The 17605-nt window shown below is 39.1% G+C and overlaps 1 protein-coding gene across 6 annotated transcripts in view; it reads left to right on the top strand.

Moving 5' to 3' along the window:
* Positions 1–17605, top strand: part of NALCN (sodium leak channel, non-selective) — a 342682-nt gene that overhangs the window by 293239 nt on the left and 31838 nt on the right. For all 6 annotated transcript variants that reach the window (XM_021929744.2, XM_003914045.4, XM_009192178.4 and 3 more), the window contains 8 exons: positions 378–434; positions 678–798; positions 895–1026; positions 1995–2162; positions 4480–4584; positions 9660–9766; positions 15359–15479; positions 15565–15663. In XM_021929744.2, coding sequence (XP_021785436.1) covers positions 378–434; positions 678–798; positions 895–1026; positions 1995–2162; positions 4480–4584; positions 9660–9766; positions 15359–15479; positions 15565–15663 — 910 coding nt within the window. The remainder of the gene's footprint in view (positions 1–377; positions 435–677; positions 799–894; positions 1027–1994; positions 2163–4479; positions 4585–9659; positions 9767–15358; positions 15480–15564; positions 15664–17605) is intronic.

Here is a 17605-nt window from a genome sequence, read left to right as displayed (position 1 = left end):
ATTAAATAATTTCAAAGAACGAACATTCTTGAGCTATTAAGACAAAGATTTTAAATGAGTATTTTTAAATGAAAGTCAAAATTTAATTTGGTACTACCCATGTTAGAAAATTCTGAACAAAGTCACTAAGTCTAAAACCAAGTATTTTGAGAAACATAAAACTTTATTTTCATAAGCATCAACTGCAAATTCTTTGGATTTTTTCTTTCGTCTAATGTTCTCTGACCTCCAGAGTCACCTACAGTTAACATATTTTATAATGGACATTGTAGAGAGGATGTACAAGAGATTTTAGGTAGATGTTTGCAAATATGATTTTTAGCAAGTTAAAACATGCTTGCTGTGTTGCAGAATTTTATATATGTGTTCTCTTACAGATCTAAAACAGACCCTGTCACAGGAGCTGTGAAAAATACAAAGTACCATCAACTTTAGTAAGCATTAAAAACTTCATTTTCTATGCACATTTGAAGTTTTCATGTACTATTTTATGCTGCATACAAATATTAAAATTCTCTTTTGTCTTCTTGCTACATAGTGCTATGAAAGAGATGATTGGGGAAAGATGTTTTTAAAATACCAGTCATGTTGATAGAGCCACAAAAGCCATCATCTCTAACTCTTAGAAGCCTTTCCTGGAACCTTTATGTTTCTCAGTTTTGTTTGGTCTTTGGCAGTGATTTGCTGGGATTGGTCACTTACCTGGACTGGGTCATGATCATCGTAACCATCTGCTCTTGCATTTCCATGATGTTTGAGTCCCCGTTTCGAAGAGTCATGCATGCACCTACTTTGCAGGTACCGCTGCTAAATCTCAGCTTACAACTAGGAGGTAAAATACTGACCTGCCGTTTTTCCGTTCATTGTAACCACACTGCCTTTTGCCCATTTCAGATTGCTGAGTATGTGTTTGTGATATTCATGAGCATTGAGCTTAATCTGAAGATTATGGCAGATGGCTTATTTTTCACTCCAACTGCTGTCATCAGAGACTTTGGTGGAGTAATGGACATATTTATATATCTTGTAAGTTTTTGGTTATTTCCTAAATGAAAAATGTAATGGTGTTGTAAAATCTCCTGCATTTCTTGGTATAAGTGCAAGATATAGTATGAGTCACAGAGGTTTAGATTGCCTAACTGAATTCTTAAATGGACTCTAGAGTAGTTCATAGTTCATTATATACAAATAAGGGCCATGCATGTAAAATCTAAATGAAGAGCATCATAAATATCTATGGATAGTTATGTTGTTCAAATACACTAATCACAATTTTATGTATGAATGAGACATACACGAATAAGGTGTAACATAGCAAACCTAGTTTGCATCCCACAAATCTTATGGCTTCTATACTAAAAAAAAAAAAAAAAAGTTTGTCTCATATAAACCATGTTATTGATTATGAGCCCCTTATTGTTGAAAGCCAACTAAAGTGATTGTGATTGGACCTCTCTCCTGATTCCAATGCATAAAATACCTGGCTATAGCAGGTGCCCATTCAACTGTCCAGTGAAACAGGCTGGAAAACCACAGAAATGGGCTCAAAGAATTTTTTATTTTTTCTGTATGTCCAAGAAGGCATGAAATCATTGTCTTTGCAGACACAACAAGGAAAATTGTGATCATTAACAGGTAGCATGTTGCAGATCATTGATAAAATAGCAGTAACTTTGATCAAAGCAATTCCAGCCATACTGACATCAGCGGAGCCTCCAGAGTAGTAAGTTAAAAGAATGCACTGGTGTACACACACACACACATGCACACACGGTGTGGACACCTCCATTTCTTTCCTGCATACACATGATGACTTCCCTTTGAGGTATCTAGCAAGTCCAGATGAGGTTTGTTGTTTAAAGTTAACAGATTGCACGTATAACCAGTGAGTGGAATCTCTGCTAAATGAAAAGTTGTGGCCAGTTCGCTCTCAGAAAATGTAACTAGCAGGAGATGAATTGTATAAATTCCAGAGGTTGTTTTTTCCCCTTTAGGTGAGCTTGATATTTCTTTGTTGGATGCCTCAAAATGTACCTGCTGAATCGGGAGCTCAGCTCCTAATGGTCCTTCGGTGCCTGAGGCCTCTGCGCATATTCAAACTGGTGCCCCAGATGAGGAAAGTTGTTCGAGAACTTTTCAGCGGCTTCAAGGAAATCTTTTTGGTATGTTACAATTATCCTTTGATTCTAGTTCACAGTAATCCAACTCTAGTAGCTAATGAGGAAAAAGTGAGTCTTGCTTATCAAGGTCAATTCAATAGTTTTGGTTATTGCCAGAGGGTTATAGAGGCACTAACAAAACACAGTGCACCTTCAAACACTTTACCCATGGGCACCTCTGGCGTGGGAGTTTATTTAATTCACCTAAAGAGAAGCACTCTGAGATTTGAAAGAGTTCGTATCTGCTGACTCTTTCAGTCCTACCTCTTGACTCTAATTTATACTCTGGGTTTTAGTTTCCTCCCATCTGAAAATGAAGGATAAGAAGATTCAACACCGTGTACTCCACAAATGGGATTAGGAATTCATGCATTTGGGCTCCTAATTTCATTCTGTGTGTTCTTGAAAGAGTACAGCACAGAATTCTTCTCTAGATCTCAGGAGTGTTAACACGAAACAACTTTAAAAATGCAACATATAGGTATAACCCACTTTAAGTAACTTCAGCATTACAGTCATGAGTGATTACAAAGATGATTGAGCGGGCAAAACGTACTTTTTAGCTGGGCAAATGTTGATTTAGGGTCTTCTGAAAACAAGGCCAGAGATAAAACAACAAGAAAGAGGCTCATTGTTCACAATCTGTTACAGAAAGAGCTTTGCCTTACAAAACAGTGATCAAAAGATTCTTTTTATTATTGATGAGGTCTGCTTGTGCATGAGAAGCATGAGTTAATTTACATAGGCTCGTTTTGGATCTTGCTTTCTAGAGACATACCTGTAATGAGAAAACAGCTCTAGTTGTGGTTGATACGAATGTATTTTAGAGATAGATTGTGATGTTACTAGAGGTATATCATTGCTGATTTTTTTTTCTTTTTTTTTTTTTTTTGAGACAGAATCTTGCTGTGTCGCCCAGGCTGGAGTGCAATGGTGCAATCTCAGCTCACTGCAACTTCCACCTCCTGGGTTCAAGTGATTCTCATGCCTCAGCCTCCTAAGTAGCTGAGACTACAGGCATGTGCCACCACTCCCAGCTAATTTTTTGTGTTTTAGTAGAGACGGGGCTGCACCGTGTTACCCAGGCTGCTCTCAAACTCCTGACCTCAGGAGATCCACCCACCTCAGTCTCCCAATTGCTGATTTTTTTTTAAGATGTGTTTAAAAATTCTTGTTTTCTTTATGCAAAACCATAAAACGGTGGCTCTTCACACAGCTGGAATTAAAAGAAAGTATCACCTGACGACTAATGTACATGAATCTTTTGATCACTAATAAATTTTAGAGGAGAATTTGTGCCTTTCCCTGATGGTGGTCAGTGTGATTTTAGTATACTTAGGTGTATGTTTAGGTTATTCAACAAGTGCAGTTCACTTGTCCCAAATTTTACCCTCTGTCACTCTTCTCTGCTGAGACCAAAGAAGTCAGCCAGCAGAGGGAGCATGAGTTAATTAACAGATTTGCTTTTCAAGACTGAATTCTCTCCTTTCCTCTGTGCATAGAACATTCTTCTAATGCACACCTTCACGATTACAAGACAGCTAAGCCACTGTCCGGCTCATTTGTGCTCTGCTAATAAAAACATGAATCCAGGCCGAGCACAGTGGCTCACGCCTGTAATCCCAGCACTTTGGGAGGCCGAGGCAGGTGGATTGCCTGAGGTCAGGAGTTCAAGACCAGCCTGACCAATATGATGAAACCCCGTCTCTACTAAAAATACACAAATTAGCTGGGCGTGGTGGCGGGCGCCTGTAGTCCCAGCTACTCAGGAGGCTGAGGCAGTAGAATTGCTTGAACCCAGGGGGTGGAGGTTGCAGTGAGCCAAGGTTGCGCCATTACACTCCAGCCTAGGCGACAGAGTGACACTCCATCTCAAAAAATAATTATTATTATTATATATATATGTGTGTGTGTGTGTATGTGTGTGTGTGTGTATATATATATATATACACACATCCATTTGGGAGAAAAATGGACAAAATAAAATTATTTAAACATTTCTTCTTTTCCATTAAATAAAAAAGAGCAAGGTGTTGATTTTAAAATCAGAGAAGTTCAAGCCATTTCAAAAATACCTTATTCCATTTTCTTACATGAAATTCATGTTTCCATTTTAAAAATTCAAATCTTGTTAATTTTCTCCTTTTGACCTTCCATAAGGCTAATTATATGGCCTCTGGTGGAAAAGTTAAAATATATCATCAAAAACCCATGATTTTTATACAATGTTATCTTAAAATTCCTATTTATGTCACTGTTTAAACCAAACCTAATATTTAGTCTTTACCAAGAGATTTAACGTTTCATCAATTTCTTTCAGGTCTCCATTCTTTTGCTGACATTAATGCTCGTTTTTGCAAGCTTTGGAGTTCAGCTTTTTGCTGGAAAACTGGCAAAGTGCAATGATCCCAACATTATTAGAAGGGTAAGATGTACCTTTCTGTCTTTTGAAATAAAAATTAAGGGTCAAGTGTGGTGGCATGTGCCTATAATCCTAGCACTTTGGAATGCCGAGGAGGGACGATTACTTGAACCCAAGAAGTCAAGTTTGCAGTGAGCTATGATCACACCACTGAACTCCAGCCTGGGCAACAGAGCAAGAGACCCTGTCCCTAAAAAGAAAAAAAAAAAAGGTAGTTTACACTCCCTTGGCAAATATGTGGTACCAGTGGCTGCCAAGCCTACTTTAAGAACTCCCTATACAACTCTAAGAATTCTCCTCCCACAAACTCCTTTTTGCTTAACATATGCGATATGTCTCTTCTGGCTAGAAAGTTTAATAAGATGAAAAGCACACCTCAGAGAATGTCACTCCTCCCTTCTATTCCATTGTCAATCCACTGCTGACAACTTGAGCGTGGTCACCCAAGATTCTAGCTGTTGTAGCTGTGAGCTTCGGATACTTTCCCTTGAGGTCTTAGCTAACTTGATCCTCCTTTGTTGTCATATAAGACTCATATCAGCAAACAGCCCATGCAAAAATGTCCAAGAGGCAGCGTTTGGTTCTCACCCCTTTTTACTGCTTCCCCACTCCAGCTTTCTCCCCATTAGAAAGCCAGTGCTTTTATATTAGCTCTAGCTGCCCAGAGTCTCCCTCTTTATGACAACCAACAAGGACCTCCACAAAGACCCAAACTTGAATACTTGCACCACAGCGTTTCTTTCTCTTTCTTCAGTCATTGATTATAAGGGGAGGCTCACTGCTGTAGCAAGCCCAATATTTCGGTAACTTCACATAATGAAATGTATATATTGTATCTTGGATCAGTTGCAATATATACATTTGCGATATATACGATATATACAGCTCTCCTCCAAATGACCACTCAGGGACTCACATGCCTTCTATCCTGTGTCGCCACCCTTTGCCATGTCTTCAGAGCCTTCTTCAATGAGCTGGAGATAAGAGTGGAGAGCCATCTCCATCTGAATGGGCTGTGGGAGAATCCTCTGCACCCATGTTCCTCTGTGAAGAGCAGGGATACTGCAAGGGAGATTGGAATTTAGTTGTGTATTCCAGAAAAAAAAAGGGGGGGGACACAGTTTAGTTAATAATTAGACAATTTTTGCAATATCATACTGTGTCCCATTCTCTTAGGATTCTTATGTTACAAATAGATTAATAAAGTAATCCAACTACTGCTGATGTGTAAACTAGAAAAGTATTTTATCTTTGATCCCAATAAAATGATGCCTTAGTTCCTAAATGTGTATCTTCAAAAGGCCTACTAGACCTGAACTACATTATATATTTCCAGCAAATATGGGTATCTAATACAGATTTTAAATGATACAAATTGTTCTCTAATTGTTACAAAATACAGGTTATATCTTTGTCCAGCCAAAATACACTATAAATTATATTAATAATGAGAATTTGAAACAAAGGCCAGACTGGGAGAGAGATTCCAGGAGCTTTGATAAATCTGAGAAGACAGAACAAGGAAGAGGCCTGACGGTCATGCTGTATCAAATTAGCTGATAAAGAAAGTGACAGAGACCTGACGCAAACATCCACAAGCTTGTGTGTGGAAAGAAGAGTGATTTTCGATCCACACTGAACAGAGGCCAGAAAGATAATACCAACACTTCAGGATGAAGCCTGCTAGGAATCTTGGATGACTCAGTATATTAACAGTGGCCTAAGAGCATGGTGATTTTACATTAGCTAGTCATCCCCAGCCAAAGCTGAAGATTGATGGTGACAGCAGCCAGCAGATGAGCGTAGACACAGATTTCATGAAGCATTTATCCTGTTTCCTAGAGCAGTGAGGTCTGTGCAAGGCTCAGATGGAAAGCCTAAGGAGACTTAGCCATCACAGAGAGCACCAGCACCAAGCAGAATGATTGAAAAGAAATTGGCATGGTGAGACGGGGCTTGAGTCCTTGTATCTTCTCAAATCCAAACATAAGAGGCCAAGGCCAAGAACGCCATATGAGCGAAGGTGACGTCAGTTCTATCGGAGGACTTCAACCCATCTTACTAAAAGAAGAGATAAATCCAAAGAAAAGGGGAGAGTAGATACGCCGACATTTAGATCACACACAGTTCCTCTTAAAGACAGCGAAGCTTGAGTTGCTGCGCCCATAGTTTCCAGTTGGGAAAACATGTTTTTTTGTAGGAGGCTGAGCACTTCCTCCCTCTGCTCCTTTGTTTGTTTTCTTAAAACTCAACAGATGGCATGAGATCAATATAGTCATAGATATGGAGCCTAGGACTTAGTCACCAAAGCCCTGTAAACAAACGCTGAGGATACCTTTTGACAAATAGTCATGAAATATCAGTTGTGTCCAAGGCACTGTGATAGGTGAAATGAAATGTGGAATGGAAACATTAGGAGGTCTTTGCTTCTGTTTTGCAGCATTTTCTGTCCAATCAGAACATGTGTTTCATGTTCAAGCAACAGTAATATAAAGTCAGCAGTTTTCAAAAGCCTACGAGAAGCAGAAATAACGTGGAATCTTTGATGTCAGCATGGGAAATTGTGCTTCCAACTGGGAGTACTGTGCTGGGAGGGCTCCAGGGAGGAGGCAGGATTTGAGATGAGCAGGAAAGGACCTTCCAAGCAGAGCAAGCAGTGAAGAAAGACACAGAGCATGCGACGAAGAGTCACAGTGTGGAGGCAGGGACAGAACAAGGAGGAAGGAGCATGGGCTTCGAAATCACAGCTTCTGAGATTGGAATCCTACTTTAGGAGAGGTGGTGGCCTGGTCTGGTCACTTAATCCTTCCAAACCTATGTCTGCCTTGAATGCTTCTCACACAATGATATTGTGAAGATTAGATTACCTTGTTTATGCAAAGTACCTAACCCAATCTCAATTGTGAGTGTTAATTTCATTCCCGCCCATGTAGGAAAACACTGAAAAACAAGGCCAGAAATGTAAGTTAGGGAGAGATCCTCAAGCACCTGAAATGCCTGGCTAAGGGGTTTGGAATTTTGTTGATGAGAAGAGAAACCACAAAAGGTTGGTAAGAAGAGGAATCAGACACGTCCTAGTGCCCACAAAGTACAAAGCACTGTTCCTAGTGCTGTTTTTGTTACCCATATCCTAATGAGGAAAACAGGTGTAGAAAGATTAAATAATTTGTCCAAGGTCACCCACCTAATAAGTGGAGAAGCAGGGAACTAGTGTCCAGGCACCCTGGATTTTCACCAAGATACCAGACTGCTTCATGCAATCAAAGATGGGCTCAGGTGGGTTCAGGAAGACAGATTGGAAAAGGCGGTGAGGCTGAATAGTCAAGGGACCTTTATATAATACACTACAACACAGCCTTTTCAAATAATGTTCTACGTAAAAAGGTATGGTTATGGAAAGATAATCACAATAAAGTTTTAGCTGAAAAAAGTGGGTGATGGAAGAATGAAAACTTTATGAGCTCAGATACGTATAGGAAGAAAGACTGGCAAGGTATATTCCAAAATGTTCATCGTGTTTGTCTGTGGGCAATTGTAGGTAAGTTTTCTTCCTTTTATTTGTCCAGGCTTTATAAATTAAAGATGCGTTATTTGCACTTAAATGTTCTTATTTTAAAGAATTGTGCTGATAATCCAGAAAGAAGTGATGTTGGCATTACTGAACTCATCGTAGTAAGAATGGAGACGTGGGCCAGGAAGGACAGGGAAAGCCGAGGGAACCCTAAGCTTGATGCTGGGCTACTGCCAGGATGCTGGTCCAGGGACAGAAAGGAGGAGGCTAGGAGGAGACATGGTTTAGGGTCAAAGAAGGCTTTAAGCAGATTAAAATGGAATTTCTGTTGAAATATTCAAACAGTGATCAAGAATTTTATCATCTACACCTTGAACCCAGAAAAGAGATTTAAGTTCAAAATATGACCATCATGGCCAAAGAAACAAAAATAACCAAAGGGAGAATAGGAAATGGGTCAAAAATTTCCTATGGATGTTTAATTTTAAAAATCCGTTTAACATTTTTATTGAGATGTAATCCACATACCACGCAGTACACCCACTTGAAGTGTACAATTCAATGATTTTTTAGCATATTCACGGAGTTGTATACACGACAGCCACTTTTAGAACATTTGTATCTCCTTAAAAAGAAACCGTATATCTCTTAACTGTTACCCCCATCTCTTTATCTAGCCTCCACCTCAAGCCCTAAACAACAGCCAATATTCTTTTTGTCTCTACAGAGTTTACTGTTCTGGACTTTTATATGAATAAAATTATAACATATGGTCTTTTGTGACTTTTTTTCTCAATTTGCATATTTTCAAGGATCATCCATGTTGTAGCAGGTATCAGGACTTCATCCCTTCCTACGGCTGAATAATACTCACTTGTATGGCTGGACCACCTTTTGTTTATCTATTTGTTCAAAAATGAACATCTGGATTGTTTCCACCTTTTGGCTATTGTGAAAAACACTTATGTAAACATTTTGTACAAGTTTCTATAGGGACATACATTTTCATTTCTCTTGGGTAGATACCTAGGAGTGTGGAGTTGCTGGCTTATATGGTAACTCTGTGTTAGTGGTTTGAGGACCTGCTAGACTGTTTTCCAAAGTGGCTGCACCATTCTACACCCGCCTCGGTATGTAAGGGTTCCAGTAAGAGGACTGCAATTCCTCCACATCCTGGCCAATGCTTGTTGTTATCTGACTTTTTGGTTATGGCTTTCTCAGTGGGTGTGAGGTGATATCTCATTATGGTTTTGATTTACATTTTCCTGATGGCAGTGGCGTATGATACTGAGTATCTCGTCATGTGCTTTTTGGCCATTTTCATATCTTCCTTGGAGAAATGTCTACTCAGGTCCTTTGCCTGTTTAACTAATATTCTCAGCATCAACTTTTAACTGCCTGTCTCCAAAGTCTTTGTTACTATTTGCTGGGTGGCTGTCCACATCACTGTTGTTAGATAAAGGACTTTTGGTATTCCTATCAAAGAAGATAGAGTTTCCTATCCTTTATCTTTTCTGAGTTCATTTTCTGACCAGGTTCCCCCTCTCCCCTTGTTTTTCTACTTTAGGAAGACTGCAATGGCATATTCAGAATTAATGTCAGTGTGTCAAAGAACTTAAATTTAAAATTGAGGCCTGGAGAGAAAAAGCCTGGATTTTGGGTTCCCCGTGTTTGGTAAGTATATTAGAAAAAAAATATTCTGGAGAATGCTGTGTTTTTCAATATAAGGCTTTAAATAAGTATAATAAGGCATGTAACTGAAAGTAATTTTGCTAGAGATGTGAAAATGATCTTAAGTCATACAGGGTGAAACACTAGGTTATACTGGAAGACAGAAATCAGGTAAATAAGAGAGCAAGTAGTACACTGAGTTCTACATAGCTTCATGAAACTAGAGAAATATTATCTCAGTATTTTCTAATACTTCAAAAATATGCATCTGGATTCAAATGGCTTTAAAAATTAGCGAGGCTTAACAAAGGATTTTCTGTCAAATTAAAACTGAACTTATCCTGAGTTTCTATCTTTAAAGGAGGATCTGATGTCCTCATAATAGAACCCTAAATCATAAAGCTGTTTCCATTTTAAAACCCATTTACACTGAAGGATTTCCATTATTCAAACACTGGAGAGGAATAATCAGTTACAAAGTCGATTGCTTCTAACTTTCCCTTTAATATTCCTTTTTCTTGAAATTGAGTTTCGGAAGCACTTAGATCAAAGCTAGATATACCTAGTACCTTCTGTCTCATCTGTTTTATTAATGACCATGAGTGGATCTCTCAGTCTGTGTCATTGACAAATTGAGTGTTCTGTCAGCTTTATTTGTCCTTTGAAATTGTTATCTGTTTTTTAAATTTTCTTTTAGAAAATTTCTTAGAATAACAACTGAGCCACAGCAAGTCTGCTTTTGTCACAATTGATGTTCTTTTCTAAATGTCAAAACTCTTTAAAAGGAATAGCATTTCACCCAGCTGTACCCTAGAACTCACTGTTACCTTTCTTTGGCATTTTTCTAATATGAAATTTGCTTTTATATATAATCCAATATAATGCATATTGGGTTTTTATTTTTTAAAATATCCAAGAACTAAGAAAAAGGGTTCATTTAGGGTATGTGGCTTCAGCTTGGAGAGAGGAATGTGAGACATGAGAATATCCTCGCCTCACTGCTAACTAGAAAAGCCATCCAATTTCCACTGAAACAAAAATTAAAAGAGCATAAAAATTTACTTCCATGAAACAAAAATTAATTATAGCATAGTTATTTATGTTATAATTTATTAATATTCATTAATTCAAAGATAATATCATGGAAGTAAATGAAGTCAGGAATAGAGAACACTGCGGCATTTCATTCCTTCACTATAGAGAAAGGTGGAGGATGCCTCCCACGTCTGCCACGTGAGGTACCCCAGGGGGATCACTTACCATCAGAGACGGGCAAGGCAAGAAGAGAGACTCTTGTAGGCCAGGCTGCTTATCACCATCTGGAGAGCAGGGTTATCTGGTGTTCCTGGAGAGCCCAGTAGTCACTGCCTAGGACCGCATCGTCTGAGTCTTCTTGAGCGCTGCTGCAAAGGGCTTTGTGCTGGGAAAGGGTACCCCCATCCAAGGAGTTCGTAGGTGTGTTTCCAGGAGCCAGACCTGAGAGTGACCCAGAGACTGCACACTCACAGGAGGAAAGGTACAACGAGGCACTCCTGGGCTGGGGAGGGGGTTCAAACTCTTGAACACCTGTGGCCAGAATCCAGTTGTATCGGTTGCACAAGACTTTAACTTCATTCCTCCATTTCTTTCAATGGCATCCCACCTCAGCCATGGGATAATCTCGTGGTGGCCTGAAGAGGAGGAGTGGAAGTGAAGAAAGTGGCCAACTTTTCTTCCTTTCCTCAAATCAAGGTCCTTGAGCTGCTAAGGATGGGATTGTTATATGAGTTACAAGATCAGTTGGATATAAAACTGAATGACTGAAAATAACCAAAAAGCTCTGGGACCTCTGCAAGAATTCAGAAAGGGAGCTGGAACACACTTGAAGCTAACATTTGGAGAAAAGTAAACCTGCCAGTTGTACCCTATAGCACTCAACCTATTCCATACAACCAGCTCCATGGGATTTTTTAAATCGAAGTTAATTTAAATGCAATATTTTATGGAAGGTATTATTAGGGGTTTCAAAGGCAATGCCATTCTAGAAGCATAAGCAAATAGGCATTCCTTGAACATCATCACAATTGCTCTTGTCCATTTCTCCAGGATCATGTGACTTGGATTGTAGTGAAATAGACACCTTTGATCTAATAAATGTCATCTGTAACCATGATAACTTTTTACACTTTCCTTCTTTAGTAAGCTAATCAAGAGTTAGAAGCTGAAATTTTTTGATTTTATATTGGCTAAATTCTGATTAAGGAAATAACATATCTAGGAATACCCCTAGAGGAATGCTTTGGTAATTATAATTAGGACATAAATATGCACTAATTCAGAGACAGTCTAGTTTCAATACTCTCTCTTCAGATTAATAAATGTACTTTCTTCTGAATCACTCAGACTTGATGAGCCACCTCAGTAAAAAGGATTAAACATATCATAGATTATAAATATGGTGTGACTTATTTTACGAAGAGGTCTGGAATATAGGAAAATGGCATGCATGAGAGAAAAATCAACAAAGTATTCAGGCTTATAATAAATGTATTTATTGAGTGCTTGCTATTCACCAGGTAGTATGCTTGTCTCTGTGATATGACCCTGAATAAGCTATGGCCCCTACCCCTTAGGAGCTTAAAGTCTAGTGGTAAACAAAATAAAATTACAAATAATTTTATATAATATGTTAAGGGCTTTAATGCTGCACAGATAAACCCCTCAGCTTACCTCTGGCTCACCCGAAACTCATCTCCATGTAATTTTAAGCTACACTGTGATACATTCTAGGCAGAAGGTGATCAGGTTTTATAGGGTTTAAGGCCAAAACAATTTGGGGTACCAGGGTCTTGGAAGGGCCTGTACAAAAGAGGGGTCCTACCACTTAGGTTTCTTTGGCTTCATGGTATTCCTGCCTCTGATTCCTACAAAAAGGCTAAGGGTACAATGGACACACAGGAGAAGCACCTAACCCCAACTATGCAAGGCCAAAGAGAAGGACCAGACAAGAAGACACGCTAGGTTACCTTTTGAAGGACAACCAATAGGAACTAGCCAGGTGAAGGGGGCAGGGTCAGAGGCAGATGAAGAGGAAAGTCTAGGCATAGATTTGGTATTACAAGTTAAGGCAACTCTATGGCCGAAGCTGAAGGCAAAAAGGGTTGGGGTGCTGTAGGAAGCTCAACGTTTCTGATTTCTTTTAGGAGAGATGGTTGTGTAAGATACAGCACGCTGTTTTTGGACAAAGTCGTTTTCTGCATTTCCACATCCAAGGGCAGAGGCTCAGTCATGTCTTCAGGGTGCCCCCATGTTCCTCAAGGGAAGAGCAGCTCTCCCTACCATGATCTTGGGGGGCTTCGAGCACCTCCTCTGGGAGGTTAAAAAGCTGACAAAATTATGTGGTCAGAACTAATGTCTTAGTTTTCTGAATTGGACAGGCAAGATTACAGTATTTCACAAATTAACTAGAAAAGAATGACAACCTTTTCAATTCAAGGAAGGGTAGCAGGTAAAAATGGCAATAATGGAGGACATTTGGAATTTATTGAAGGACTCCGTAGTTATAGGTAAAGGTTCAAACTTTGCAATTTTGCTAACACGAGCAAAGCATAAGAAAACACCTTACATGATTAAAACTGAAAAAGACTTATTTTTAAAAATGTGATAAATTCTTCCAACTGTTGAAGTCTTTGATGCTACATTTTGTTTTTCTTGGTTTAGTTAGAGTATTTTTCACATATTCTAACTTCTAGAAGATATGGAACATAAAAGTAGTTTAAGTTGTTGCAAATTCAGCTGAGAAAGCACTTCTACAAAAAGAAAATGAGCAGGTATGGAAGTCCAACATCAGCTCTGAGAACTGGTTCACTTGGTTTTAAAAAATCCTTATTCAAGAAAACTGTGGCGTCTGTAGAATCCTTATAACTTCTGTCTACTGTAAAATATATGAAATTTAGTGGAAACATCCCAAAGGAAAGATTGTTGGAAGCATCCAAAAGAATATATTTGTACTTTCATACATAAAAAATACAAAGCAGAATTCCAAAATATGAATTTCTGAGTGGGGCTTTTGCACTATATTAAAGACCATCTCCACTAATCAGCCCTAGGCCGTTAAGAGCAAATCAGTTTCAGTTTAATGTTTTCTTCTTATAGCCTCATCTATTTAATATTCAAAAAACTTATGAAGGCACATCTTGTGATTGTCTCTATAGTTTAAAAAACACGAAAGATGGTAGAAAAGTACAGAACCAGATTTTCCCCAGAGCGTTGCCTGTCATGAGGGTTAAATTTTGAGAAATGAGCTAGCAGGGCGAAAAAATGATCAAAATATAATTTAAATAGGCTCCACGGGGCCTACTCTAGTCAATAGTCCAGAGCTCAGTTCTTCATTAAATTCAGGAAATATAGTCCATGATTTTCCAGTGTTTGGTTGTGAATATCTTAATTATTTAAAATTAGTCTCTAATAAGAAGGAAAGAGGGGGCAAAAAAAAAAAACCACTGAAACCTTCTTTTATTAACAACAAAAATGTTAGCTAAAACCATAACAATTAAAGAAGGTACACTCTAGTAAAAAGGATCACTTTTATAAGTGGGAAGAGAAAAGTATAACCATGTTAAAAGAAGAAGAAATGAGACATCCTTGGCCCCCAAAGAAGTGGGAGATTAACAGTGCGTACACATCAACATAAAGATGGAAATGCCGGACCGTGGGGACTTCAAACGGGAGGAGGAAGGAAGGAGGACATAGGTTGGAAAAATTACTTGTTGGATTCTGTGCGCACTATCTGAGTAACGGGTTCATTAGAAGCCCAAACCCCAGCATTATGCAATACACCCATGTAACAAGCCTGCATGCGTACCCCCCGAATCTGTAAGAAAAAAGAAAATGAATAATAAGTCAATGAGTTCAGGAATCAGGAATCAGCGGTGGAGGTAGAAAGCATACCACACGTAAAGGGGACCAGACTAAGAGTCTACTGAGAAGACTCAGAGTTAATAAGAAAAACAATCCAACTGGAAGACAGTAATTTGGAAAAATACAGACTACAAGCAAACACCTCTTGCTGTCTCAGTGACCTCTAAATGCATCACTACTTTATGGTCCTGTGTTCACAATGACGACACAAAGTGAAATAAAGTGACTAAATTCTACTCTACGCTTTCTATACTAACGCAGGCAATTGTAATTTATGCCTTTAGAAAGGTTTTCAGTTACAAAACTGTTTCAAAATCCACATCCAAAATCCAGTGCTTCTTTGTGTAAATCGATAAAATCATCTGTCCAGTCCTCAGGGTAATCACGACAAGGTAGAAATGTTGCAGAACCTCTGAAGCTAGAACTGGAGCTGTTTTACATTGAGATCACCCCATCATTACCTAATGAACACAATAATAACACATCAATGCATTGTTATGATTTAGCAACTGAATGCCATATAGTATAAAAGTGTGAGTGTATACATATACACACAGATGTGTGTGTGTATATGTGTGTGTGTGTGTGTGCATATCCCACACATATCCCACACCCATGACTGGAAAGGGCTACAGATATTTGCCTCGGGTGCTTCTTATTGGAATTTCACAGAACATTCCTGTGTTGGAATTGCAGGGCAAATCCTCGGAACTTTAATTTCGACAATGTGGGAAACGCTATGCTGGCATTGTTTGAAGTTCTCTCCTTGAAAGGCTGGGTGGAAGTGAGGGATGTTATTATTCATCGTGTGGGGCCGGTAAGCAAGCACATCAAATCCTTTATAACACTTCAAGAGCAGCTTTCATTTGTCTTGATGAATAACCGTATTTTCCTTTATGCAGATCCATGGAATCTATATTCATGTTTTTGTATTCCTGGGTTGCATGATTGGACTGACCCTTTTTGTTGGAGTAGTTATTGCTAATTTCAATGAAAACAAGGTAAGAATTTTTGGTTTGGATACCACGGGGTTTAGCCTTTTCTAGCCTCTCACTTTGAGCTATTTCTTTCTTTTCACACGCAGCATGAAGCCACGTTAAACTGTAATGTGACTGGTGTAAATAATCTCTATAACTGTTTTACAAGCAACCTTATTGCTGCTTTTCAGACCATCATTTAAGAGTACAGTTCTCTCGCTAAATTTACCCTTTTGGTAACAGTGTCATTAATTCACCGACAACTGAGAGGCGCATCTCCTATTGTTCAAAGTGAAAAGATGTGCAGCAAGTTATTAAAATACAATAGATGAAAGTGATTCACTAATTACAGGTAATATTACTTTCACTAAATGTAAATTGTATGCTTCTGTGTAACTCAGTAGGTGAACTCAGAATTTTGATGGGGATGAGGGGAATCTGGTAGAAATTTTAAAATCCTAATTCACAGAAAAAAGATTTTGTGGCAGGGCATGGTGGCTCACGCCTGTAATCCCAGCACTTTGGGAGGCCAAGGCAGGTGGATCACTTGAGGTCAGGAGTTCAAGACCAGCCTGGCCAACATGGTGAAACCCTATCTCTACTAAAAATACAAAAATTAGCCAGGCGTGTTGATGCATGCCTGTAATCCTAGCTACTGGGTTGGCTGAGGCATGAGAATTGCTTGAACCTAAGAGGCGGAGGTTGCAGTGAGCCAAGATCACACCACTGCATCCAGCCTGAGCAACAGAGCGAGACTCAAAAAAAAGAAAGAAAGAAAAAAAAAGATTTTCTAATTTCATATGAACTTGACATACTTTGTGAACTCGGGAAGCCTGTTGAGTTTGTAACAGCTCTAATGATTAGAACAAAGACTCACAAATGGGAAAACAACAATGTAGTTTCCTATCAAAGCGTGAGTTTGGGGAAGAACATTCTATTAGCACTCCTTGGAGAGGTACTTGCTCATCTAGGCACTTGTGCTGTGCCCTCTATTGTTTGAGAGGCAGTCTTTGGAATCGTAGTAAGAGAAATGCATGCAGTTTTTGAGCACACACTGTGTACTAAGATTTTATATATTCAGTCAATTCTCACAACTCTCAAATGCATGGTTGCAGGAAAAGCAATGACTAGTCTGAGGCTTAAAAGGTATGATAAACAGGGCCAGAATTCAGAATTGGTGCCTATTACTTACTGCAGGCTCTGTGATTCTTCGAAGGCATGAGTATCATAAAGTCAGCCTTCACTCTGTATTAAGTTGACGCTAGATCTGCCTGTAAAGCACCGTGCTGTTCGGTGTTATTCACGGCTAGGACTGATTCCCATGCGTTCACATCAGAGCTCTTCAGTTTCTGTTGCTACACATGGGACTGTATCTGTCATTCACTGTCCTCAGGCTCAACGTGTGTGGTACCAGTTACCCAGTCAATTGACACCTTTGATGTGTGGCTAATGAGCATGTCATTTCATTCAGGCTTTCAAAGGGTGAGATTTAAAAATTCCTCTTTTGGGCCCCGACTCTACTTGGACCCTCAGAAACATGGGATGTTAGAGACAGAAAGAACGGTAGTGATCGTGTCACCCAGCCCCTTATTTTACTCCTATCCCATTCATTAATGAGATGCTTTGAGCCCTACAGTGTTTAGTTTAATACCAAGCAGAAAGAGGAAGAAGGGTCTTTTTAGATGCGTTTGAGCCATGTAATGCAGCAGACACTGAGAATTCTAGAACATAAGCAGAAGCTAATCAGTCAATTAACAGGAGAGTTTAGGCACTGCTTGCCCAGAACACCGTTAAGAAGCCCTCTGAGCAGGCACCTGATTTCAGGAAGATTAGAACGTATCACAGCTCACAATTCAGCAACATACATAGAACAACATAAAATGTTCAGGAACTGGAAATAAATGTATAATTAATTGCAACACTTGAGCTTAGAGAAAGTGGCTGAGGTAAGCAGAATAACCAGGGA

This window comes from Papio anubis, chromosome 15, assembly GCF_008728515.1.
Source record: "Papio anubis isolate 15944 chromosome 15, Panubis1.0, whole genome shotgun sequence".
In the NCBI taxonomy this organism is placed as follows: domain Eukaryota; kingdom Metazoa; phylum Chordata; class Mammalia; order Primates; family Cercopithecidae; genus Papio; species Papio anubis.
Note: the sequence above shows the minus strand (reverse complement) of the source record. Positions and strands in the feature narration are given on the sequence as shown.